Raw genomic sequence first — 23,767 nt, 5'->3', positions numbered from 1 at the left:
TTTCTCCGTTTCTTACCTTATACATTGTAGCTACAAGAAAAGGCCGATACCTCATAGACCTCATAGTTTCTTAGCTGTATATCTGAGAATAAGATACTCATTAAAAATCACAATGTTAGAAAATAGGGTAAATGACTAGTGATTGGACAGTACCAGTCGTTGGACAAATCACAAAAAACACAAAATTTATTAAGGTTGCTTTAAAAACTGCCTGGTTTTAGAACGCTTGATTTTAAAGGAATAAATACATAATATAGTGTTTTAGTGCTCTGCCCAATGTACTGTCCAATCAATAGTCATGTTTACCCCATACGAAAACAAGACTTTAGACCTTGTCATTCTAACTTGGCGAAAGTTCTTGACCGTTTGATACTTCTTTAGATAAAAAGTACTGAGCGGATTTGGCCTGGTTATTAGATTAGGCTCTAATTCATAGGCTACTGTTTAGCCGAAACACTGTTTTATGGCATGCAACGTAGCATGCAACAAACTGAAATTAAGACAAAAATCAATATGCATTGACGATTAAGTATTTAAATTAGCAGCTTGACGTAGCAACTGGTCTTAAGCAAATTAGTCTAATAGGTCTAGGATTTTAAAGCAATCAATATAATATTACATATATCAATTTTACGGACATCTTGCAATAGCAGCATAATCCTTGTATACCACCTGCTGATTGCTAATTAATATTAATAAGATATTAATGAATATTGAACAGTGATTAATATTACATCACCTTTCATAATTTAACTGACTACTTTCTGCCAATATTAGGAGACTAGTTTTGTGTTTGTGTGGCAGAGGAATGTAGAGGTTACATAATTTTTAACACTTTCGTTGGCTACCGTGTGAAATATTTTAAATACAGTTTGAAATTAGAACTAATTAATTATATTTTAAGAAAACACGTATCATGAGAATATCTCTCTGAAACTGTTAGTTAAGTTATATACCCAAACCCAACATTTTAAAGAAATAAGGCATCAGCTAGCTGATTACAATAATTTACTTATAATATTCTGTCTATTGTTTTAGCTCAATCAAACAAAACAAGCTTCCGTTTCCATCACGGACTAAAAAGTATTTTTTCAAGGTTTATTCGAAATAATTTTTCGGTTACTGAGGCTGCCAAGTTAGAAGTGAAAAATGAAAATAAGATTTTTTAAATAACTCAAGTTTAACGGTTTTTGATGCGGCATGTCACCAGCACAATATAAATATGTACAGTAGTGTAAAATATAAAATTTCTTATTTGTACTAAACTAACTACTAACTTTTGAAAAAGTTAAAACCAACATATTACAGGGGGACAAACAGGCGGTCTATATAACAGATAATCTTCCAGACAACTTTTTTAGGTAACGCAACGTAACTGTAAGTAACGAAAACAGTCGCAAATTCTGCCTGATACTGCATTGTTCTGCTCTAGAGTTATCTAAAAGCATGCGTGCATTGGCTGCAAACAAAGTCATGAAGGTGTACTGTATACTACTAATACTGTGTTACCAGTTTGAAATAACGTAAATCTGTGGGGCGGCGGCGTACGCAGGATCGCCGCCGGTCAAACCGGTCCAGATTGTACGACCTGACTTTCTTTGGCTAATGTCTCCCCAGAATAAGTTAAAAGTCGCGCCTAGTCTGGCCTCTCAGGTTTTTTGGCAATATTCTATTCACTAGCGCCTTAATTGATTGGCTTGTCAAAATATTAACCAATCAACAACTCTGTTGAATAGGTAAACTTTAGTCAAAAAACTTCAGACGTCCTGAGTCCTGAGTCCTGACTGTTAAATTATATAGTACAAGGGTTGCGCGTGGTTCTGCCCGAGTAAAAACAGCAGCTGCTGTGGTCGTACATTTTTCAGCTATAAAAAGAAAACTATGTCGACCTAGACGTAGTTTCAGAGTCTATTCGATGGAAACAAACAAGCAAGACGTGTTTCCTCTAAAATTTGTATAGATGTAGTCTGTAGATTACATAAAATGACCTATAACTAATGTTTTTTGGATACGTAAAATGGACCGCCAAAAAAACAAAGCACGGAAGCATCCGAAAAATTTAATTAGCGTGAAATTAGTATTTTGTTCCTAACTCCCATGACGGAATAACCCGAATTTCAGTACTTACACACTTCGCAATTTCTTTATTGGATCGACATTTTATTTTTGAACGAAGTCCCTTATCGCGCGTTCGGCGTAAATCTGAAGGCTAGACAGAACGATATTTGACCTTGATTTGACCTCGACACTTTTTTATTAGTATCTGCATGTTAGGGGCAGAGGGCGTTGATTGTAAGTATTCCTGTGCGTCAACTAGACGGCGTTTTTTTTAATAAACAGCAACGCGTTGTTAGTATTCCTGGGCGTCAATAGATGGCGTTTTTTTTAATAATAGATTGAGTGTTTATGTATACAGGTTTTTTGAACATAAGAAATAACTTCGTTCCATTCGGGTGTCCCTTGACACCTCTCAAGTTTTTTTTTTATTTATATATTCTATATAAATTTTTTTACAAGCTCAAAGTAGACAATATATTTTGTAATGTAGGTGTGTTTATCTCTAGAAGAGATCTCTGTCAGCAGACCTACAACAAGACATTGAGAAATGTAGAGACGCGAGGTTACAAGTTACAACTTACAGATAGAAACTTAATAAAACTAAACTGCACTAAAAATCTATACAAGATACAGGACTAACATGAAGAAAATACGTCTACATGACATAAAATTCTTTAAATATCATTTTTGTATGATATTTAAAGAAATTGACGCCTGACGGCATAAAACTTTAAACTATAATATCGTAGAAACTGGTAGATATTAAAATAAAAAATAAAACGTGCTTAAACAAATAACTTTTTTAATTTTTATTTTAAAACTTTATAACTTAAAGACAGTTATGATACCCACCCTAAGTTTATTGTTAGCAGTTTTAATTACGTTACAAGTTAGAACTAGTTATTAGAAATCGATAAGTCTATGTACTAGCGTTTAGTTTGGAGGTCGAGATGTTATACAACACGTTATTAACCTATATTAAGCTATAAATAATTATAATTAATTATAAGTAATGATTGGACTGAAAACAATACAGATACAAATATATAACTTGAAATTACTAAACACACGCCCATATGAGCGTGAAATAATTCATTTAATAGATTGTTTGAAATAATTGTTCATTTCAAGCCCAATAATAGTGTACACGTGAAAACAGAGGCTAAGTTAAGGCTAGAAGTCACTTTAAAAAAAAAAGAAATTTAAAGCACAATAATGCTCTATTTACTTACAAATTGCTTACGAACCTAAAAAATACATTTTAGTTACTTACTTATTCCTTAGTACGAGTCTAAAGCGTCATATTTGCTATACCTATAGTACTTGTATTAACATAGTCATATTTTTCATGCTAAGTCATCGAGTATCATGGATATCACAATAATCCAAATATACTCTATGTCAGTGGTTCCCAAACTGTGCGCAGCGGCGCCCTGGTGCGCCGTGGAAAGGCAAGAGGGGCGCCGTGAGTCGATCCTTCATCATTATCCGAAACCACAAATATTAGCTGTTTATTTATGTATCTTTTCGTAATAGCTAGGTAAAGAAGGGCGCCGTGACAAAATATTGATCATGCAACTGCGCCACAGGCTGAAAAAGATTGGGAGCCCCTGCTCTATGTCGTTTATGTCCTGAAGTCGGCAGAGGAAATTCCTGTGTATTTTAGCGATGCGTTTCGCTGCGCTATTTCCGTTCAAGGTACTAACCTTTATTGATCTAACTTAACCTATAGTTAACCTTTCGAAAGGTTCACCTCATGAAAAGGGGAAAAGGAAAATCGTGCCTCATGAAAAGGGGAAGATTAAAGTCGTGTCACACACCCTCATGGGTTAAAATTGTAGGGGATGTATTCAGTTATTGCGGCTAAGTAATTAAAATCCATGATAGTGCCATCAGATTTTTATGGAAATGATACACATTAAAGTTTTTTAATGGGTGAATGTGTAGGAGAAGTGATGCAACTTCCGCTATATATCAATAGAAGAAATAAACTAATGAGTAGGTGCTGTTTAACACGTCTGTCGCTATTCCACCGAAAATGTTAAGAGGGGAAAACATACTTGTATCTGCGGAGGTATTATTACCGGTACGTAGAAAATCATAATAAAACTAAACAAAAAAGGATGATTTTGATAATAAAACAATTGTGTTTCGAATCTGATGAACCTTCAATTTAATCCTTCGATCGTGGATTCTTAGAAATCTATTGTAATTCTATTGTGTATCGCTCACCGGTGAGCTTATGGGGCTTGATGGGTTAATGATTACCAAATGTTTTCAAAATATGATACACGATATAAATTAAAGTTACGGAATAATATTAGATTTTACTTTAATCACTACTTATATAAAACAAAGTTGTCTTCCGCTGTCTGTCCCGATATTATGCTTAGATCTTTAAAAACTACGCAATAAATGATGCGGTTTTTTAAATAGTGATTAAAGAGGAAGGTTTAGCTCCAATTTTACCAACGTCTGTTAGTGTTAACAGCTTATTAAAATGTCTAGTCTTCTCTTTGTTAGTATGAAAAATGAGATAAGTAACGTGGTACTAATTCGAGCGCTAACTGTAACAGTCGTTGGTGAAACTGGGCTTAAATGTACAAAATATGCACAATAATATAGTATTAAACAAAAACGGTAAAACAATGTTTGCCGGATCTGCTAGTACAAGATAATGTCGAGAATAAGATGGGATTTTACTAGTCAAAGTTACAAGATGGAAGTTTGCGTCTCGTCTGGTTGTTTGTAAAGGTTTCTACGATATACGCATGCGCAAATTTTAGGCGGGGTGGTCCTTCGAGGCTTTATAACGTGGCCTTGAATGTCTCCCACAAGGACATTGTCTGACGTCTGAACTAAATAATATTACACCCGATAACACAATTTCCTATCATGCTGACATACTTTTAAGATATGATCGGATGTCCGGTCGATTGGTTATCTTAAATGAAATGGGAAACATAATATGTGTATTATTTTGTGATAATAATGTTATGTAACATCATCGTTTAGTGCATGCGTTCCGTACCCAGGCTATAGCATGCTATAGCCTGGTTACTGAACGCGTAGAAATTCAGTCATACACCCATCGCGACTTGTCTCTTTCATGCACACGTGAAAATGTCCCTTTTTCACATTTTCACGACGATGCGATGCGGTAGGGATGAATATTATTTATACTTACTGGTATACCAGTATAAAACTAGCTATTTGACCGAGCTTTGCTCGGTATTCGATAAAACACGAATTAAATGACATTTTCTAAAAATGCTTCCTAGCTAGATCGATTTATCGCTCTCGAAACCCCCTATATACTAAATTTCATGAATTGTTGGAGCCGATTCCGAGATTCCAATTATATATATATATATATATATATATATATATATATATATATATATATATATATATATATATATATATATATATATATATATATATATATATATATATATATATATATATATATATATATATATATATATATATAATATATATATATATAAGATATAATATTCGTGCGAGAGTGACAGAGACTGACGGGTCTATGACTGAATTTCTCCTTGCATACCGGTCTATACTATACATACTGTAAACTTAGTATAGGTGGCAAACATCTCCTACTAATATTATAAATGCGAAAATCCGTTTGTTTGTTACCTTCTCACGCCCAAACCCCTGAACCGAATTTGCCGAAATTTGGTATGGAGATACTATGAGTTTATGGAAAGGACATAGGATACTTTTTATCCCGGAAAATGTACGGTTCCCGCGCAATAAACGAATTTAAGCGCAACGGAGTTGCGGGCTTCATCTAGATCATAATAAACTGTGCAAATGTCTTAAATCTTAGGTTTTAGTTAGGCGTGCCTAGTTCTTTCAGTTTCCAACTCATTGTTACGATTAATAAAAGTAAACATTACTCACGATATGACGGGTCCGCGGTAGTCATACATTCATACCATACCCTCAGGATGACGTGCGCCGCTAAAATAGCCCGCAGTAAACACGGCTGTTGATTAGTGGAAAAATTCCTTACATACATAAATATACAGGATAATGGATATATACTTTGGTTAACCAGACAGGACAAGAAGATCCCATGAGTCAAGATAGCTCAAGAAGAGTATTATGCTCTCTCAAGTGCTCCAGATTTAAAAAAACCGGACAAGTGCGAGTTGGACTCGCCCATGAAGGGTTCCGCAGCAGCAATAAGGTTTATTTCTATGAATTTAAAAGGTTTTTGATTTATTTTCATATTTCAGTTGATGAAAGTTAAATTAAGGTTTACCATTTATGACGTATAAAAAAACTACTTGCTAGATCTCGTTCAAACCAATTTTCTTTGGTAGTTTTTATAGTAATGTAGGTACATCATATATTTTTTTTAGAATTATCATGCCCGTACTTTAGAAGTTAGAGGGGGGACACACATTTTACCACTTTGGAAGAGTCTCTCTCGCAAACTATTCAGGTTAGAAAAAAATGATATTAGAAACTTCAATATGATTTTTAAGACCTATCCATAGATACATACCCCATACGCATAGGTTAGATGAAATATTTTTTTTGTTTCAATTGTACCTATGGGGGCCCCTAAAATTTTCAATAATTTTTCCATTTTTGGATCAAAATCTTAATGCGGTTCACATACTACATCTACTTACCAAGTTTCAATAGTATAGCTCTTATAGTTTCAGAGAAAAGTGGCTGTGACATACGGACGGACAGACAGACAGACAGACATGACGAATCTATAAGGGTTGCGTTTTTGCCATTTGGCTACGGAACCTTAAAAATTATGTTTTAGAGCCTTTATTCCGGTCTACATCGCAAATAAGGTGGCAAAGTTCTGAAACATATTGCAAAAGCTTTTCAACTTCTACCGTCTTAATCTGAACGCAAATGAAGTCAACGACTTCAAAGAAACTCCGCTAATGAGCGTTACTCCTCGTACGTTTCATACGGTGCGTGGCTTTGGACCGCTGCTGGGGTCCTTTTCTAATACTTCGAATGTAGCTTTGGGCAGACTGTCACACTAAATCGTACCTAATGCGTAAGTATATAAGACAGCATGTGCGCGTGAGATGAACGGCTTCGGAGGTTTTTCGACTAAAGATTAAATCTGTCCACTAGCGCTTTTGATTGGGTCAAGAGAAAATTTATTAGATTATTTTTCCGACCCAAATATCGACCAATAGAATTGCACCATTCGACGTCACGTGGTACAACCTACATGGTATTATACTGATAATTTTTTAAAAATTTTCTCTGGTAGTTGCTATATATAAAAGACAAACACGTCAAACTGACAGGTTGAATTCAATTGTGTCTCATGGTGCAATTATATTGGCCGACATTTGGGACGGAAAAATAATCCCCCGAATACCACACGAGCTTCAAAATTATCTGGCATTTCCCTCAAGGTTCCCTGCAAACAAATAAAGTCGTCAAGTTTTTCAGGAAAAATCACTCGCGCTTCGCGCTCGTGATTTTTTAACCTGAAAAACTTGAATCCTTCATTTGTTTGCAACGAACCTATCGGGAAATATCCGATAATTTTGAAGCTCTTGTGGTATTAATGAAGTGAAAATTTATTAAGGGGGCGACTAACCCAAAATTGTCCATTTCATAATTCATTTTGATACTTGAAAATAAGCTCCGAATTGTTTCATTTTAAACATGGATATATACTACATTATATTTTCAAGAATTTGATCTGAGCGAAAACACGATATCTTAAAATTTTCTCAAAAAATCATAAAGATCTTGCATCTAATTTTCACGAATTTTTCATATATTGCCATAACAGTGCATTAAACTAAGTTAATATTTTAACACATTGTATAAAATTCTATCATTGAGACACTGACCTGGAGGATTTTTAAAATGTTGTATATTTATCGAGTTATTAAGAAAAAACTAACTTGGCGATGATTCCGCTTCGTCCTTGTTCACCTGGCATATGAAAGACGGGCGTGAGTGTGAAGGGAGAAGGACGATGTTAGATTTTTTGGGTTAGTCGCCCTCTTAGCCAATTAACTACTTACTACGCTGTTGAATGATGAATTCGACTTGTCAAACCTCAGAAACTGGGCATAAGATAACCAGCGCTCGAAGCATATTCGAGTAATGAGAATAGGCCCCCTGGTTTGTTTTCTACCGTTTACGTTTTTGTCGACACATGACATAACGGGCCACAAGCCGCAAGAATGCTACTCAGTCTCATCAGGCATCGGACACCGCCCTATAGAATCTCAGACAACGAGCAAAACAAGATTTCTTTAAATAACTCTTGAGTATTATCTTAGAAATGGTTTCTTTTTCCGACAAATTGATAGATTTATTACCTTTAATTAATGAACACCGCCAAATTAACTGGGTGGCGCCATCATAATGTCACAAATGGAATATAATATGTAACAAAATTAATTCAATATATAATTTAGACAAGTCAATGTAAAATCATAGTAAAAGAAGGGGAAGTAGGATAACTCCGGCCTAATCCGCGATATAGTTACCTACTGTCTTAGGGTTGTCAATTTTAGGCAGCGCGGAGGCGCGGGCGGCGGGTTGGTGTGGGAGCGGCCGTCCGCGCTTAGTTCGCGCAACCGCATGAACAGCGGCAACGACGTCGCGGTCTCCCGACTTTTAATAAAAAGTAAATCTTTATCGTGCATATTTTGTGCATATATCGGCCATTTTTCGTGCATATTTGCATGCATATTTCGGCACTTTGATCGTGCATATAATCCGATGTCTAAATAAAATTATAAAAATACCCTGTAAAACAACATTAATAATAAAAACTAACGCCTGTCTCTTATACTATAAACAAATCTGTTGTTATGATTCGAACTTTGCTTTATGTGTATTGTGATTTACAATTAGTCAATTACTTATTTTTAATTACGATTTAAAATAAGTAATTGACTGTAAGTAGTTAGTTAATATACGGTCTACAACACAGAGAAATCGGCAAATTACTATTACGTAAACAAAGCAATAGCGGCAAATTAGTTGACGGATCAAAAGTACATAAAACATCTTATTTAAACTATGTTCTAGTGGGAAAGTAGATCTACCTACCTACCTACTTTTACCTTTGTGTCATAGAAAACTAATACAAAGAAAGAAGTAAGTAGGTATCTGATCATCAAGTAAAAATTATATTATGCTAGAATAACAAAGACAATTCTGGAATTGTTGCATTACTATGAAAACACCTAAACACACAGCAATATCTATTACTCCTGCGATTATGATCGGACATTTTTGATTAGTTTAGCCGTGGCGCGGCGCGGCGCGAGCGTGCAGCGTAAAGTGTTAGCCCCGACTGGTTATGCCGAAATATTGTCCGAGATTTTGTTGTGTGCCGTGTGGCGACGCATTTATACTATGGCGCACACATACAAGCCGCGCGCGGTGCCTTTGTATGAAGATAACTTACTTCCCCTCCTTATACTATGGTAAAATGTTCAAGAAGCAGATCTTTAATGATGATAATATGCCTCATTAACTTCTTTGAGTAAGGTGTCAAAACTTTATATTATACATGTATTATTATATAATTAACTATAAATCAAGGTGTCTAAAACAAAAATCAGATCCCATTACACAGTTCAGGACCCTAGCCACTAAACCGGTGGCAAATCGCTTCCCGCCCACCTCATAATCTATTTTAAATGGGAAGGTCAACGCGTGTTCCATACAGTTCACACGTCTACAAACAAACTGACATGTAATTAATTGATTTTTAAGTAGAGCTTAACTTGGGAATGAATATGGTGGAACGGAAATCCTGAGCGGATGTCGTTTTTGTGCGTCGACGTTTTGGTAACCCTTTGCCGCAAATAATTTAGCGAACCGGTAACCACACGCAAATGTAGGATGAATTTTGATTTGTGTGACTTTTTTGATCTGTTTTAAGGTAGAGAATTTTCTTAAATTGCGATTAATATCCCCTAAAAAAGTGTATAATAAGAAGTAGGAATTATTTATATAAACTTCGCTAAAGCAACTTCTATCTAATTTTCTCTTTTAACGTAAGACGTGGACAGGTGGAAACTCGTAATTGAAATAATTCGTGAGGCAAGTAGCATTAAGCCTTAAAATTTTCTCCATCTTCGACCGGACATTTAATCTATTTATTAATTTGGTTTAACTTATTCAGTTGAATTTATTTATGACCTTTAATCAATTTCATTTCATTTAAGTTTATTTTATCATAATTATAATGCATGAACTAGATTATTGGTAATTTTAATTGTGGATTTTTGAATTTTTATGTGATGCTAAATTAATGAAATTTTTACATGTTATGGGTCTTTGATACCTGAAATAAAGACATGTTTTTTTTTATTAGAACGAACCAGATTCGCAAATATGGCAAGGTTTTATAAATGGTTATCAAGGAATTGCTGAGTAATGCAGCATTCGATATGCATGTCCATCTTACTGACACTAACAGACATGCTATCAAGGAGATTGTAAATTCGTCACATCACAGATACTAATTACTGTCTGAGAAAGATTAGTGTGTTTGCATGTCGGTTTTTATTCATGGTCTTGTTGGTTTTTTCTGACGTTTATGGTTTCAAGGTAGCTAGTTTATTGCTTCTTAAACAACGTATTAAAAGTTTAGCGGTTTCATAATAAACAGAACACATTTCGTTAGTAAGAAATTAGGAATAAGTATAAAAAAGAAGGCAAAGAAGGACAAAAAGATTTTTTTTTTATCTTGGGATAATTGGGGTTTCAGCTGCGAGGAATTATAGCTAGTAATAATTAATTGTACAGCATTCAAAGACGAGAATCGTTAACTCAAATAGTGCTCACCCAAGATTATTATTGCGTTATGCTACGACAAATATGTCAGCCGAAACGATGAAGCTTAATGGAGAAAATAACCGAAATAGCCCAGGCTCAGGTAACTGGCTAATAAAAGACACAAGACTTCTTCGCGTATGCAGCTCGTCAGCGAATGTGGAGTGAATGAACCCAGGAATAAGATTGAAATCTTATAATAACAGTCAAAATTTTGGTTACATTGAGGACCAAATATAGGAATCTAGACTTTAGTTTGGAGATGATGTAGACCTTGAAAAGCCTATAGTAAACTAGAAAGACGAATTAATAATTTTATGCGATGATCTAAGATTGACGACGAAATGCCAAAGAAATAACGAAGGAGTAGTATTATAATTATATCTTCCGCAAAATGATCACAATTTCTAATTCATATACCTACCCAAAGGCATTGAATGAGTGTGTAAAACAGGCATTGTTGTCTGCACATCGTAATGCAACTGAATTTATGAATTTACTGTGTATCTGGCATGTATAAAAGCCACACAATTTTCTTCTTCAAAATTCTGATTGCAAGTTTGTGATGGATCCTACGTCCTCGGCTTCTGCTTACAGATTTTTCAATTCTTTGAATGGAAACGATAGTGAAATCAATCCAAACAAATACAACATACACATGAAGGATATTTGAGAGCGCTTGCAGGTAACCAAAAAACACTGAAAGCTGATCAAAAATATGTATAAATCAGAGGAATTGACTTTAGAAATGGGAAGTAGTGATATTTTTAAACAAAATCTCGGTAGACAGTGCAGTTGCAAAATTTATTTACTAGGTGCAGGTTGATGATGATAAAATAGATGTTTTAGCATGTAATGTGGCGTTCTCGTCGGTATCGTGTTGGCGTGTTCAAGGAAACTGCGACATATGGCCGATGCGTCATGTTGTGATATTAAATTCGCCACATGTTGGGAAGATTTTTATTCAAAATTGTTAAGTATACAATGTTGCAAAAAGAACCCGTTATTAATTTATATTAAACAGAATAATATGGGTCGCACACTGTTTTAAAATGTTGCAAGATTTAATAGCTACGTTTTTTCGAAGAGAATATAAAGGAAAATTAACCTTTTTTTTTATGCAAAAAATGTAATTAATAAACCCAGAAGATAATTTCCGAAAATAATTTCAGAAGATAATGCCTCAGGGCTTGGAAGTTAGACCATAAATCTCTATTAACGTTAAAAGCTTAATAATATTAGATGGTTCAGATCAAATGGGATTATCTGCTACAGAAATTATTATTCATGAAGTAAATTGGCGTACTTACCTAAATTAAAATATGCTTTCATCAGGCTTCAGAGTAAAAAGCCATTGGATTTTTCGTGGGCTACGAAAAGAACTTGACCTTATGAACACCCATGCAGTACCTTGACTGTGGCAGTCATTGTCAATCACACCTGTTTGACAATTGATGTCAACGATAAATTATTCCATTTCGAAGGTTCATCCGTGGTTTGATGTTCATTATTCCACTGAACCGTGAAATTGATTTAAAACGACGCTTTGTGTTTGATGACTTATTTAAAGCACTCTGAATTGTTACTAATTATGACGATTTAACATACTAACCGCAGCGTTTTATAATTTATGTCTGTACTGTGTTTTGTTTCCTTACCCGGCTTAGGTTCCTTGACATGTCACATGAGTTTAACTATTCAGTATTGCTTTTGATTGGTTTATGTGAAAATGTAAACCAATCGACAACTCGGTTGAATAGGTGACCCTGTCGAAAACACAGAAGACGGGTGTATTAGAGGCAGCTAAGCAAGTCTTCAATTGAATAGAGATACAGTTCGCATAAGTTTGGTGATAAAAATATTATTGTTTTATAACAAAACTCTAAAGTACTAAATACTACAGAGATCATTGATCTTACATTCTTTATTGATCCTTTTATGTTCTTGTGTAATCTTTAGTCAATTAAAGTACAGCTGATACTTGCAAAGACCGTAGATAGGAGACTGAAGAGTCCATTGAAGTTGTCGCATCATAAACGACCAAGAATAGAAATCTCATATTCTAAGGGCATTCACTAGTGCTTGTGTTTAGCTAACGTCACACAGCTTAACCAACGTAATAGCGTTGTTTGGTTTCTTTCTCGTCATCGTCTTTTCAATAGAAAAGATAAACTTAGATGTCAAAAAGACCTCGAGAACAGGGCATTGATGAAACATTTTTGAGCACTTTTTAATACTCCTTTGATATACTTATTTACTCTCATAATAATTATATTATTGTATCTAAAACAACAAACACCACAGTGCAAGAAGCAAGCAAGCAGTATTTAAACAAATAACAATCAATCATAATGAACCGCTGATGTCATGTTTATATTTGGGACATTAACTGATGACAGTTCTAATTTGTTAAATCAAACAAATAGGACAGTCCAATTCAAAGGGCCAATGATGGAACTAGGGTTGCTGAGGATTCCTCTTCCGCTTCCTCATAATGAGGAAGTTCCGCAATATTTTGGGTTCCTCAACCGTTACCGCATCCTCATAAATAAAAATAAAAAAATCCTCTTCCGCTATCGCTTCCTCAAAATTTAAGAGGAATTTATGAGGAATTTCACTGCGCATGCGCGTCGCGTATCCAATCATGGCAATGCACACGCCAGAGCCACAGAATTGAATTATTTACTCATCTTTTTTTTGTGTGCGTGTGTCATGTATGTTTTTTTTTTATTGCTGAAGGCAGGTCATCTATTGTGACTCCTTCGCATTAGAGTACCGTCCCCAACCCAATGCTGCTCATAAATTGAACGATGTGGTTATGGTTGGTGCCACGAATTTCCTCTGTGGATGAGTATTCATAGCGACCAAGGTGCCTGTTCCTGCTCTGTAGTAGAGCAGGACAGTCAAGGAGAAGGTGTATAGGTGTCTCATCCTCCTCCTCGCAGAATCTGCAAGTCGTTAAGCTACTAACACCTATTCTGTTAAGGTGCTTATTGAGCTTGCAGTGCCCAGTTAGGCTTCTGGTAAGGATTCTTAATTGATTCCTACCCATGGTGAGCACTATTTTTGACAGTTTCTTGTTAAAGCCAGCAATTAGTGCCTTGGAGTGTTCAAGGCCTGGGACTCAACCCATTGCTTTCTGCTTAGTTCGCGAACCCATTCCTCGAGCACTTGCTTTGTAGTACTGGGAGATATTCCGCAGACCGGTTCTGGGCCATATATGAGACTCTCGGCCCTAATCCTAGCCAGTTCGTCTGCGGTTTCGTTGCGGGGACGTTACTGTATTGTCCCTCCCTAGCATGTTCAACGTCTCAATGCATTCCAGAACCAATTTCGATGAAACTTCTGCAGCAGTCAGTGCTTTAAGTGCAGCTTGACTATCAGAGAAGATAAAAAATATTTTTGTTAACTAGTGCCATCTCTAGGCTTTCTAGTAAGCAACCGATGATTGCGAAGACCTCAGCCTGAAACATGGTCGCAAACTCCCCCAAACTGGCATGTTTGCCTCTTGGCGGCTTGCCTCCGGCTCCCGCACGGTTCTTTCCTTGATCCATCCGTGAACCAAACTATATCGCTAGGGCGAATATTAATTGGGATATTTCCTTTCTGGTCCTCCCTGGCAGGTATAAGAACCTGATATTGCTTCGAAAAGCTATGCACCTTGATCATGGCGTCTGATTGCATGTCCATGATGGGTGATTCACGAAGAGACTGTTCCAGCTGTCTAAATGGGGTGGATGCCTAATTTGTCCTGCCCGCCGTCCTGGCCCTGGCCTTTCTGGCCTCCATCTAAACAAGCAGAGGAAGCGGAGTTAGGTTGATCAGGCCCTCGAGGGAAGCGGTGGGTATTGACGAAAGCGCACCCGTGATTATTAGGCATGCCAGTCTCTGGACGGTGTTCAGATTTTTGCGACAGTTTACTTGTTCAGCCTTTTTTGACACACTACGCAGCCATAATATGCTCGGTCTCACTACGGCTGTATAAAGCCATTGTATATGTTACTGAACTCCTCCTTAATTGCTGGACCAATTTTGATGATTCTTTATTGTGTGTGTGAGAATGGTTCAGATTCATAGTTTGGTCCTCTGGAAAATGCCCTTTTAATTAATTTTTGTTATGTACAGACAGAACAAAGACTTTTGGGTTGGGTCCGCTAGTATTTATAATTTCCTATCATCCTCTTCCTCATCCGCTTCCTCTTCCGCTTCCTCATCCGCATCCTCTTCCTAAAAAAATATCCTCTTCCTCATCCGCATCCTCTAAATTTGCGCGTGACAATTCCTCTTCCTCCTCCTCTTCCACATAATCACTTCCTCAACAACCCTAGATGGAACCAAAGATAACATTTAATTATACTACTTATTTGTATTGATACAAAAAAAAAATAAAGATGTTTAATATTATATGTATTATATTATAACACTAAATTCTTTTTGGGATTGAAACGTTGGAAAAAATTTATTTGGATCCTAAAAAAATTTTTTTCTGAGCTGTAATGGATAATATTTAAATTCTATCAAAACTCCAGCTAGTGTATAATCAAGGAACACATAAACAAGCATTATCATTATACCTTTTAAATGATGATTAAACAGTGGTCATAAAATTGGGATTTACATCATCAACTATCTTCTGTAACAGCATTAAGTCGTAATAAACATTACGTTTCATCCGCCGCTGTGACTTTCTAATTCCGACCTTCGTTATGACTTATGAAAATTGAAACCATGGGTCCATAAGGTTATTAATCCATGGGTTATATACCATGGGTTACTAAGGTCAATAACACCATGAGAATGTAGGATTGACAGGTAAGTTGTGGCAATTTGCTGCGGGATCGCGAACGCCCGCATGTGGGCGATTAAGGCATTCGATTAAAGAATCGATTTATTGAGACAGAATTAAACTGTTGCAGTTTTGCGACTTGGGAACTGTTATTATCTCCAGACTTTTTATAGCTATTAACTCCCATTATTATGTCCAGATTTTTTATGCTCTTCAGATTAGATACCACAAGTCCGATTGATAACTTTTATAATTTTAAGCTCTTTTGAAATTAACTAAATTAAATTGTACCTAATATTATAACTTTTTGTCTTGTCAATAAACTAAGAAATAACATTGTTTCTGCAGATTGAAACAAGACATGATTGTATTGCTTATGCAGAGTAATGCTATGTGGGACGCAGTATGTATGTTTTACGTTTCCGTACGATAACCATGCAAATTGTCACAAATTGATAAGGTGTGCTATTAAGATAACAGTCTGCGAGATATTTTATTCAATATTCTTTTTAATAGACGTTAAAGAGTAGTAAGTAGAAGTTTTGAAGCTTATGATAAACAATTTTAGTATATAATCCTTTGGCTACAATAAAAAGAAAATGGTTGTCTAAAGTTTAAGGTCCTCAAACTATTAACTGTTATACAAGTATTATTGTTGAGCTCAAAATTGCAGGTAACTTTTTCTTTATTTATTTATTTACAGTTAATTAAAACGGGTGACCCCAATTACATTAATTAACCTATTTAATCAGTTGATCTATGTAAGTCTTGATCAATGTCTTGATCATAATAATTATCAGTAGAATTTATATTTTCGCTGATGATGAAATTAGGTTTACATTTCATGCAATCATCAATAACAGTAATTTGCAAAGCAGGATGTTAATGTTATAGTTCATTATTTCAAATTATATGAATTATGATTCCAAACGTTAAGTAGACTTCAAGGTTTCGAAATTGTTGATTGCTGAAATGAAACTACGCTTACTGTAAAATAACGATGTACGTCTATCTAAGGCAAGATAATGAAAATCTGAAAATGTTTCTAGACTCTTTTCCATACAAATGTGTGAAGAATGAGGTTTCTCGTGAGGCATAACATCATAGACATTCATTAAACAGTACCTTCTTTAGTAAGAAGTAAGAACATAACCACACTGTAGTTAGGTTCAGACGTAACAGTTAAACAATGATTTGCCCTAGTCTGTTCAGCTATTTTTAACTGACTTCCAAAAAGGAGGAGGTTATATATTCAACGAATCACACAAGGACTAAAAATTGTATAACTATAACATCTAAACTATGTACAGACAGTTAGGAAGAAAATTTAACACAATATAATATAATTAGAGCTGCTGCATTCAAAGAAAAAACCGTCACCTTTCGCAGTTTTTGACAACATGAATCATCATTTAAAAGCCAATTTACAATTGGTTTTAGTATTCACAAGTGTGCGGTACGTGTTGGGTACGTGAGTCGTGTGCTGTCGTTTACCGGGGGTACACCTTGAATAATATATTTTATCGATTTTGTTGCATTGCATAAGCGGTCTTGGAGAAATTGTACTTTCGACCGCCTTTGTTCGTACATCTTTATCTACATATAGATGTTATATATTTGTTAACAGATTACCATAATTCATCTGTTTTTGATCGATTCATATCTTAACCAAATAAATAATTAATTTATTTCCCAAGTTCAGTTTCAGAAAGGTTTAATTCGTAAACCTTCTTTATTTCTCTTAAACCCATCAATCCCCAAGCGGCAGCCGGCTGCTGCATAACAATTGAAGATCTATTGTGTCTGCAATACCCACGACGGAGCTAAATCTTACTTCACTAATAAGAAGAAGCTGTGTTTACAGATGTTATAGTCATAAGCTTGTACAATATTTTGTCCTTATCTGTTAACAACACTTTTCTAACTAACTAAACATTGGAAATGTCACAAAACATTATACAACTTTAAAGGTGTACCGTGTATGTAACACAGTAAATCTTTTTATTAGTAAGGGTTGGAATAAAATTTTTGGCATGCCCTTATTTTATGCAAATGATACCCGGATGGTCAACAAAAAAGGTTTTAATGCAGTTAGACAAGGTGCACTCAAGATGTGTGAACATCTGCGCATGGTGCGTTCGCGAATCACGACCACAATCAGGGCAGGACACCTGTATCCTGCACCTGAAAATACGCCTCCTTAAAAGATGCAAGCGGTTCTTATCATTTAATAAGTAGATGATGATTTAGGTTAGCTATAATAATACCTACCACAAGGATGAGTTTTCTAAAATCTTTCTTTGAAATAAAAATCTATGTTGTAGATCTACCTTTTTTTTAACATGGGGAAATGCTTTACGCATCCCCGGCAAATTGGGGATACCGGCCGGGGTATGTGGGACTCCTGCAGTAGTCTACCCACTGTATGCCACCCCATGGTGCTCCACAGAGTTGCGAGATGTTGTTGTACCTATACTTGTATAATTTATGATACATTCTGTGTCCAAAATCCAAATAATATTTTTAACAAAATAGTGATCAGATATCGGTTTGTTAGTAATCAGCGCTAGCATGACAAATAAAAATAACGTTTGCAATCATAAAACAAAACAATTAATAAATAAGAATTGATATAGAAAGCCACAAGGGAAACAACAAATCGACAATTGTTAACGAATCCTTAGTATCTAGTAAGAATATCATTGGCGGAATTCCAACCCACGACCTCTTGAAATCACATAACCGTGACGTCAAATATTCTTTATTTTCGGCCTTCCATCATAGTTTATCGCTTCAGAATAATCTAGGTTAAAAGTTATCTGATGTAGAAGATATGGATCAGGCTAAAGACAGTCAGTATTAGAATTTTTTAGCCATTCATCACGTTTTTACTGGTGTTAAGTAGTGTAAAGTATTAAAATATAATAGTGTCAGACTTGCGCGTGCGGAATAAGGAATCACACTAATTTCCTCAATTGACTGACTGGACTTCACGCTAGCCTGCACAGCTATCAATTTATGGCACTTGTATTTACACTATTATGCTAGCTAGACATTTTATTATTATGCGTATCTAAGAAATAAACACTCGAAATTATAATATTTGATGCATAAAGGACGTTTTAGGTAAAAGGATGCCACACGTTTTTTAATGCTATTTCAAGATCCTATTTATTAGGCTTTTTGCGTCTGTTTATATTTATTCTAATATCATTATGATCTAACATCCAAATTCCAAATGTACCATCGAGGAAATTGATTCCTAGGCAGTTGACAGACCAACGTCATTTGGTCGGATCGTGTCAATTTAATTTTAATTGTGATTTGTCGGCTGGGTTTGACGTAACGCGACCAAACTACGTAGGTCCCCCATCTGCTTAGAAATCAACTTCTTGATAGTACTTTCAGCTACTGCCACAAAATTTGGAAAGGTATTATAGCTTAGTCTCTGTTATGCAACTTTAATTGTTATTCCAATCCCTTTAGATTCAGGTTAATTGACAAGTAAACGACAGACGTTCAACTGTTCGCGAAATGCAAAATTTATTACCGAGTTTTTTCGCATTTGGGTCATTTGGACACCATCCAAGTGGAGTTTGACAACCAAAAATAAGGTTTTGTTTACACAAAAAGACAACGAACGGATGAATGAAATGTTTTATCAGCGTTCTCAATCCGTTTTGCTTATTCAGTTGGTAATATCAATATCAGAACAGCTATTAATCATAACAATTGAAGATAGGCGATAGCATTTGATTAATGTTGAGAAGCTTACTCCTTATGTCGACTGGGTCTTCCATTTGATGCTAGATCCAATTAAGGTTGATTCACAATCCTACTAATATTATAAAGGCGAAAGTTTGTTTGGATGTATGGATGTGTGGATGTATGGATGTTTGTTACTCTTTCACGCAAAAACTAATGAACGGATTTTAATGAAACTTTACAATAATATAGCCTATACATCAGAATAACACATAGGCTACAATTTAAACCGACTTTCGAAATGGAGGAGGTGTTATGTTCGTTTTTTATCTTCAACGATTGCTCCGCCGTTTGTGAACCGATTTTCAAAATTTTTCTTTTGGTGTATAGGTTATTATTCTAATTTGGTACGATATTCATAAAAAAGGTGACCTGATAAAGAGATCCATAAGTAATCTAGGGAACTCCTCAAAATTTATATGGAAATATGTCGTGACTTCTAAGCATATGCTACCAACAAGTAAGATTTTGCACCAAGGTATACCATGGTTCGGAAGGTGCTGAGAGAACTCCTGATTCTTTATAGATACAAGTTTAGGAGTTTCGATGTTGTTTTAAGAGCGGAAAGCATATGCTATTATGCAAATTACCTTCATCTTAATCATCATCACTACCATAAACCCTTATAGAACCAAGTGTCGTTCCGTTTTGGCCCTATTATTGGTACTTTTCATAGTCACTTAAACCGCGGGTGACACCGCGGGGCACAGCTAGTCTAGTCATAATCACACATATTAATTAGAAAGATATTCTGTGAAATTCAAGTTTAAAAGAACAATGCATCGAATGCAAATCTCCCGTAACGGTATCTATAAGAAAGCTCGATCTATAACAAACAATTGTGGGAACAAATCAACGTGAAAGCAAAAGATAACCAGAAAAACATGAAGAGGAAAAGTTGGAACTATCAGAGGATGTTCGTAGATATCAACTGCAATAAGCTAAAGATAAATATGTATATGAAGCAACCTTTCCAAAAATTCCCATTTTCCTCAAGAAACATTTTGTTGATAATATAACAAATCTGGTATATCGGTCTTTTATTGTATTTAGGGTACCACAATTTACAAGAAGAGCTGAATAAGGAGACGTAAATTATTGTAGGAAATATTGCTATTTACTTAAACATTCAACATTCTTATTTCTTCTTCACATAGATATACATACTCCCATAATTCGTTTTCCTTTGAAAATCTGAATCATTGGGGCTTCCAATAAGAGCATGAGTAATTATGCAATTGAAATATTAAATCACTCCAACATACTACAAAAGTAGATGACACACAAATTCACACATAAATGATCAGCTGAATTTCAGAAGTTCAGGGAATACCGAATCAATATGCCACATAATGCGGTCAGGTGATACAATTCGGTGGTGAATATTGTTTGTGTTTGGGCTGGGTGAGGGGTGCCGGGTGATGCCGTGATGCGTCATCTACCCTCTGACTCCCTCACCCTCGCTAAACGTCGATCGATGAGTACTGCCATGCGCAAAGCCCGCCTTTTTTGTTTATGCTATTTTTTTCGATTTTCAAAATTTTGGCTTTGGACTTTTTACGCAGATTCTTGTTACACTCTCATTAGAAACTCTTTACGTAGATGATTTGTTTTTATTTTTATTAAGTATACCAACTTATACTATGACATCATCGTCATCGATTCCATGTAGATTTTTATTAGATTATATTATTTTTAATGAATTTCGGTACTCACTGGCACTCGTTCATGATCTCCTCCTGCGAGCGAACCTGCACCGGCGCTAGCTTCTCCACACTTTCCTCGTAATTCCCGAAGCACTTGGTTATCTTCTCGTCGAAAGTATTCACCAAATCCTCCAGCGAACCCGAGAAAGTCTCAGTGAAATTGTCACCTTCGCCTTGCTGCAAATTGTCCTGTTTACACTTCACCGGCTTCGGTTCGTCGTTGTCATTAATTTTATTGGAGTCAGTTTTCATTTTGACCATCTCGTTCTTGAGATTGTTGATGTTATTGAGACGGATGTCGTTTCCGTTGATGGTCTTTTGGGGGAAGTCTGAGGTGGTGATGCAGTCGTCCGCCTCCTCGACTTGCGCGAGCGGCGCCTCGAACTCGAGTTCGGCCATTCTTACAGCCGCCTCTCGCATATCCGTACGCCTGTCCGCGCCGAGCACCGCGGGAATACTGCCGAGTGCCGGATTCGCGAAGTGGGGGCGTGCCGCGGCGCGGGCCGCTCGCGCCGGCAGATAGCACGGGATAGGTCGCTGGCTCTGAGACTAGCATAATATTTTACTAGGGACTAGGGGACTTCGGCATAAATCTAGGCATGGCTTGGTTCTACTACCTAATATGTTATTATTAAATATTCTGTGGCATGGCATGGACTGTAAGTTGTAACGAGGATTGTAACTTCAGAGCTAAAGCTATTCATAGCTACAATTTTTAGGGTTCCGTACCCAAAGGGTAAAAACGGGACCCTATTACTGAATTTTTAGGGTTCCGTACCCAAAGGGTAAAAACGGGACCCTATTACTGAGACTTCGATGTCTATCCGTCTGTCTGTCCGTCTGTCTGTCCGTCTGTCTGTCCGTCTGTCCGTCCGTCTGTCCGTCTGTCTGTCTGTCTGTCTATCTATCCGTCTGTCTGTAACTCAATAACCGACTTAGACTTTTAAAATTTTCATAGACTACTATGTAATTCTGTTGCCACTATTACAACAATATATACTAATATTATAATTGGGAAGAGTTTGTTTGTTTGTTTGAACGCGCTAATCTCAGGAAATACTGGTCCGATTTTAAAAATTCTTTCAGAATTAGATAGCCCATTTATCGAGGAAGGCTATAGGATATATTTTATCACTCTAATACTAATAGGAGCGAAGAAATAGAGGAAAGTGTGGAAAAAACGGGAGAAATTATTTGAAATGGCTTATTTGAACGCGCTTATCTCAGGAACTACTGGTCCGATTTGAAAAATTCTTTCAGTGTTAGATAGTCCATTTATCGAGGAAGGCTATAGGCTATATTTTATTAAGAAATAGAGGAAAATGTGGAAAAAAGCGGGGGAAATTATTTGAAAGGGCTTATCTCACGAACTACTAGAGCAATTTTACTGTTATTTGGCACAGATAAGAAGTAGACCACGTGAAGGATCATAGGCTATTTTTTGTGGACTAATTTGTCTGTGAAATATCTAATTTACGCTGGCGAAGCTGCGCGGAACGTTATATTTCGCGTGGTCACGACATCATGCGTAAACGGCTGGACCCATTTTGCTGAAATTTGCTATAAAGATACTTTGAGTAACGAAAAAGGACAAAGAATAATAATTTTGTCCCGGAAAATGTACGGCTCCCGCACAATAAACTTTTATGATTATCGCCTTAACTATTCAATCTATTTTGATGAAATTTGGTATGGCAATACTTTCACTCTCGGGAAAGGACAAGGGATAGATACTTTTTATCCCGGGAAAATATACGGTTCCCACACAATAAACTTTTTATGATTCTAAAAAAACTAAAGTCCACGTGGACGAAGTCGCGGGCAATAGCTAGTTAATAATAAAAACAAAATAAAGTTAATACATAGAGGGGGGCTCCCATACAACAAACCTATTTTTAGGGTTCCGTAGCCAAATGGCAAAAAACAGAACCCTTATAGATTCGTCATGTCTGTCTGTCTGTCTGTCTGTCTGTCTGTCTATCCGTCCGTCCGTATGTCACAGCCACTTTTCTCCGAAACTATAAGAGCTATACTATTGAAACTTGGTAAGTAGATGTAGTCTGTGAACCGCATTAAGATTTTGATACAACAATGGAAAAATTATTAAAAATTTTAGGGGTCCCCGTATTTTTTTTTCATCTAACCTATGCGTGTGGGGTATCTATGGATAGGTCTTCAAAAATCATATTGAGGTTTCTAATATTATTTTTTCTAACCTGAATAGTATCCGAGAGAGACTCTTCCAAAGTGGTAAAATGTGTGTCCCCCCTCTAACTTCTAAAGTATGATAATTCTAAAAAAAATATATGATGTACATTACCATAAAAACTACCAACGAAAATTGGTTTGAACGAGATCGAGCAAGTAGTTTTTTTATACGTCATAAATGGTTAACCTTAAACTAACAAAAAAGAAGTTTTTTCATCTAACCTATGCGTGTGGGGTATCTATGAATAGGTCTTTAAAAATCATATTGAAGTTTCTTTAATAATTTTTTTCTAACTTGAATAGTTTGCGAGAGAGACTCTTCCAAAGTGGTAAAATGTGTGTCCCCTCCCCCTCTTACTCCTAAAGTAGGGGCATGATAAGTCTAAAAAAAATATGTGATATACATTACTAAAAA

At 35.9% G+C, this 23,767-nt stretch overlaps 1 protein-coding gene across 1 annotated transcript in view; it reads right to left on the bottom strand.

Moving 5' to 3' along the window:
- Positions 1-21,622, bottom strand: part of LOC121734690 (fasciculation and elongation protein zeta-2) — a 50,994-nt gene extending 29,372 nt beyond the window's left edge. Inside the window, exon 1 of the mRNA XM_042125289.1 lies at positions 21,155-21,622. Within this exon, the coding sequence (XP_041981223.1) occupies positions 21,155-21,564 (410 nt within the window). The 5' untranslated portion in view covers positions 21,565-21,622. The remainder of the gene's footprint in view (positions 1-21,154) is intronic.
- Between the last annotated feature and the right edge of the window lie 2,145 nt (positions 21,623-23,767).

The sequence above is a fragment of the Aricia agestis genome, chromosome 16 (assembly GCF_905147365.1).
Source record: "Aricia agestis chromosome 16, ilAriAges1.1, whole genome shotgun sequence".
Lineage (NCBI taxonomy): Eukaryota > Metazoa > Arthropoda > Insecta > Lepidoptera > Lycaenidae > Aricia > Aricia agestis.
The sequence above is the reverse complement of the archived record's forward strand: the minus strand, read 5'-3'. Positions and strand labels throughout refer to the sequence as shown.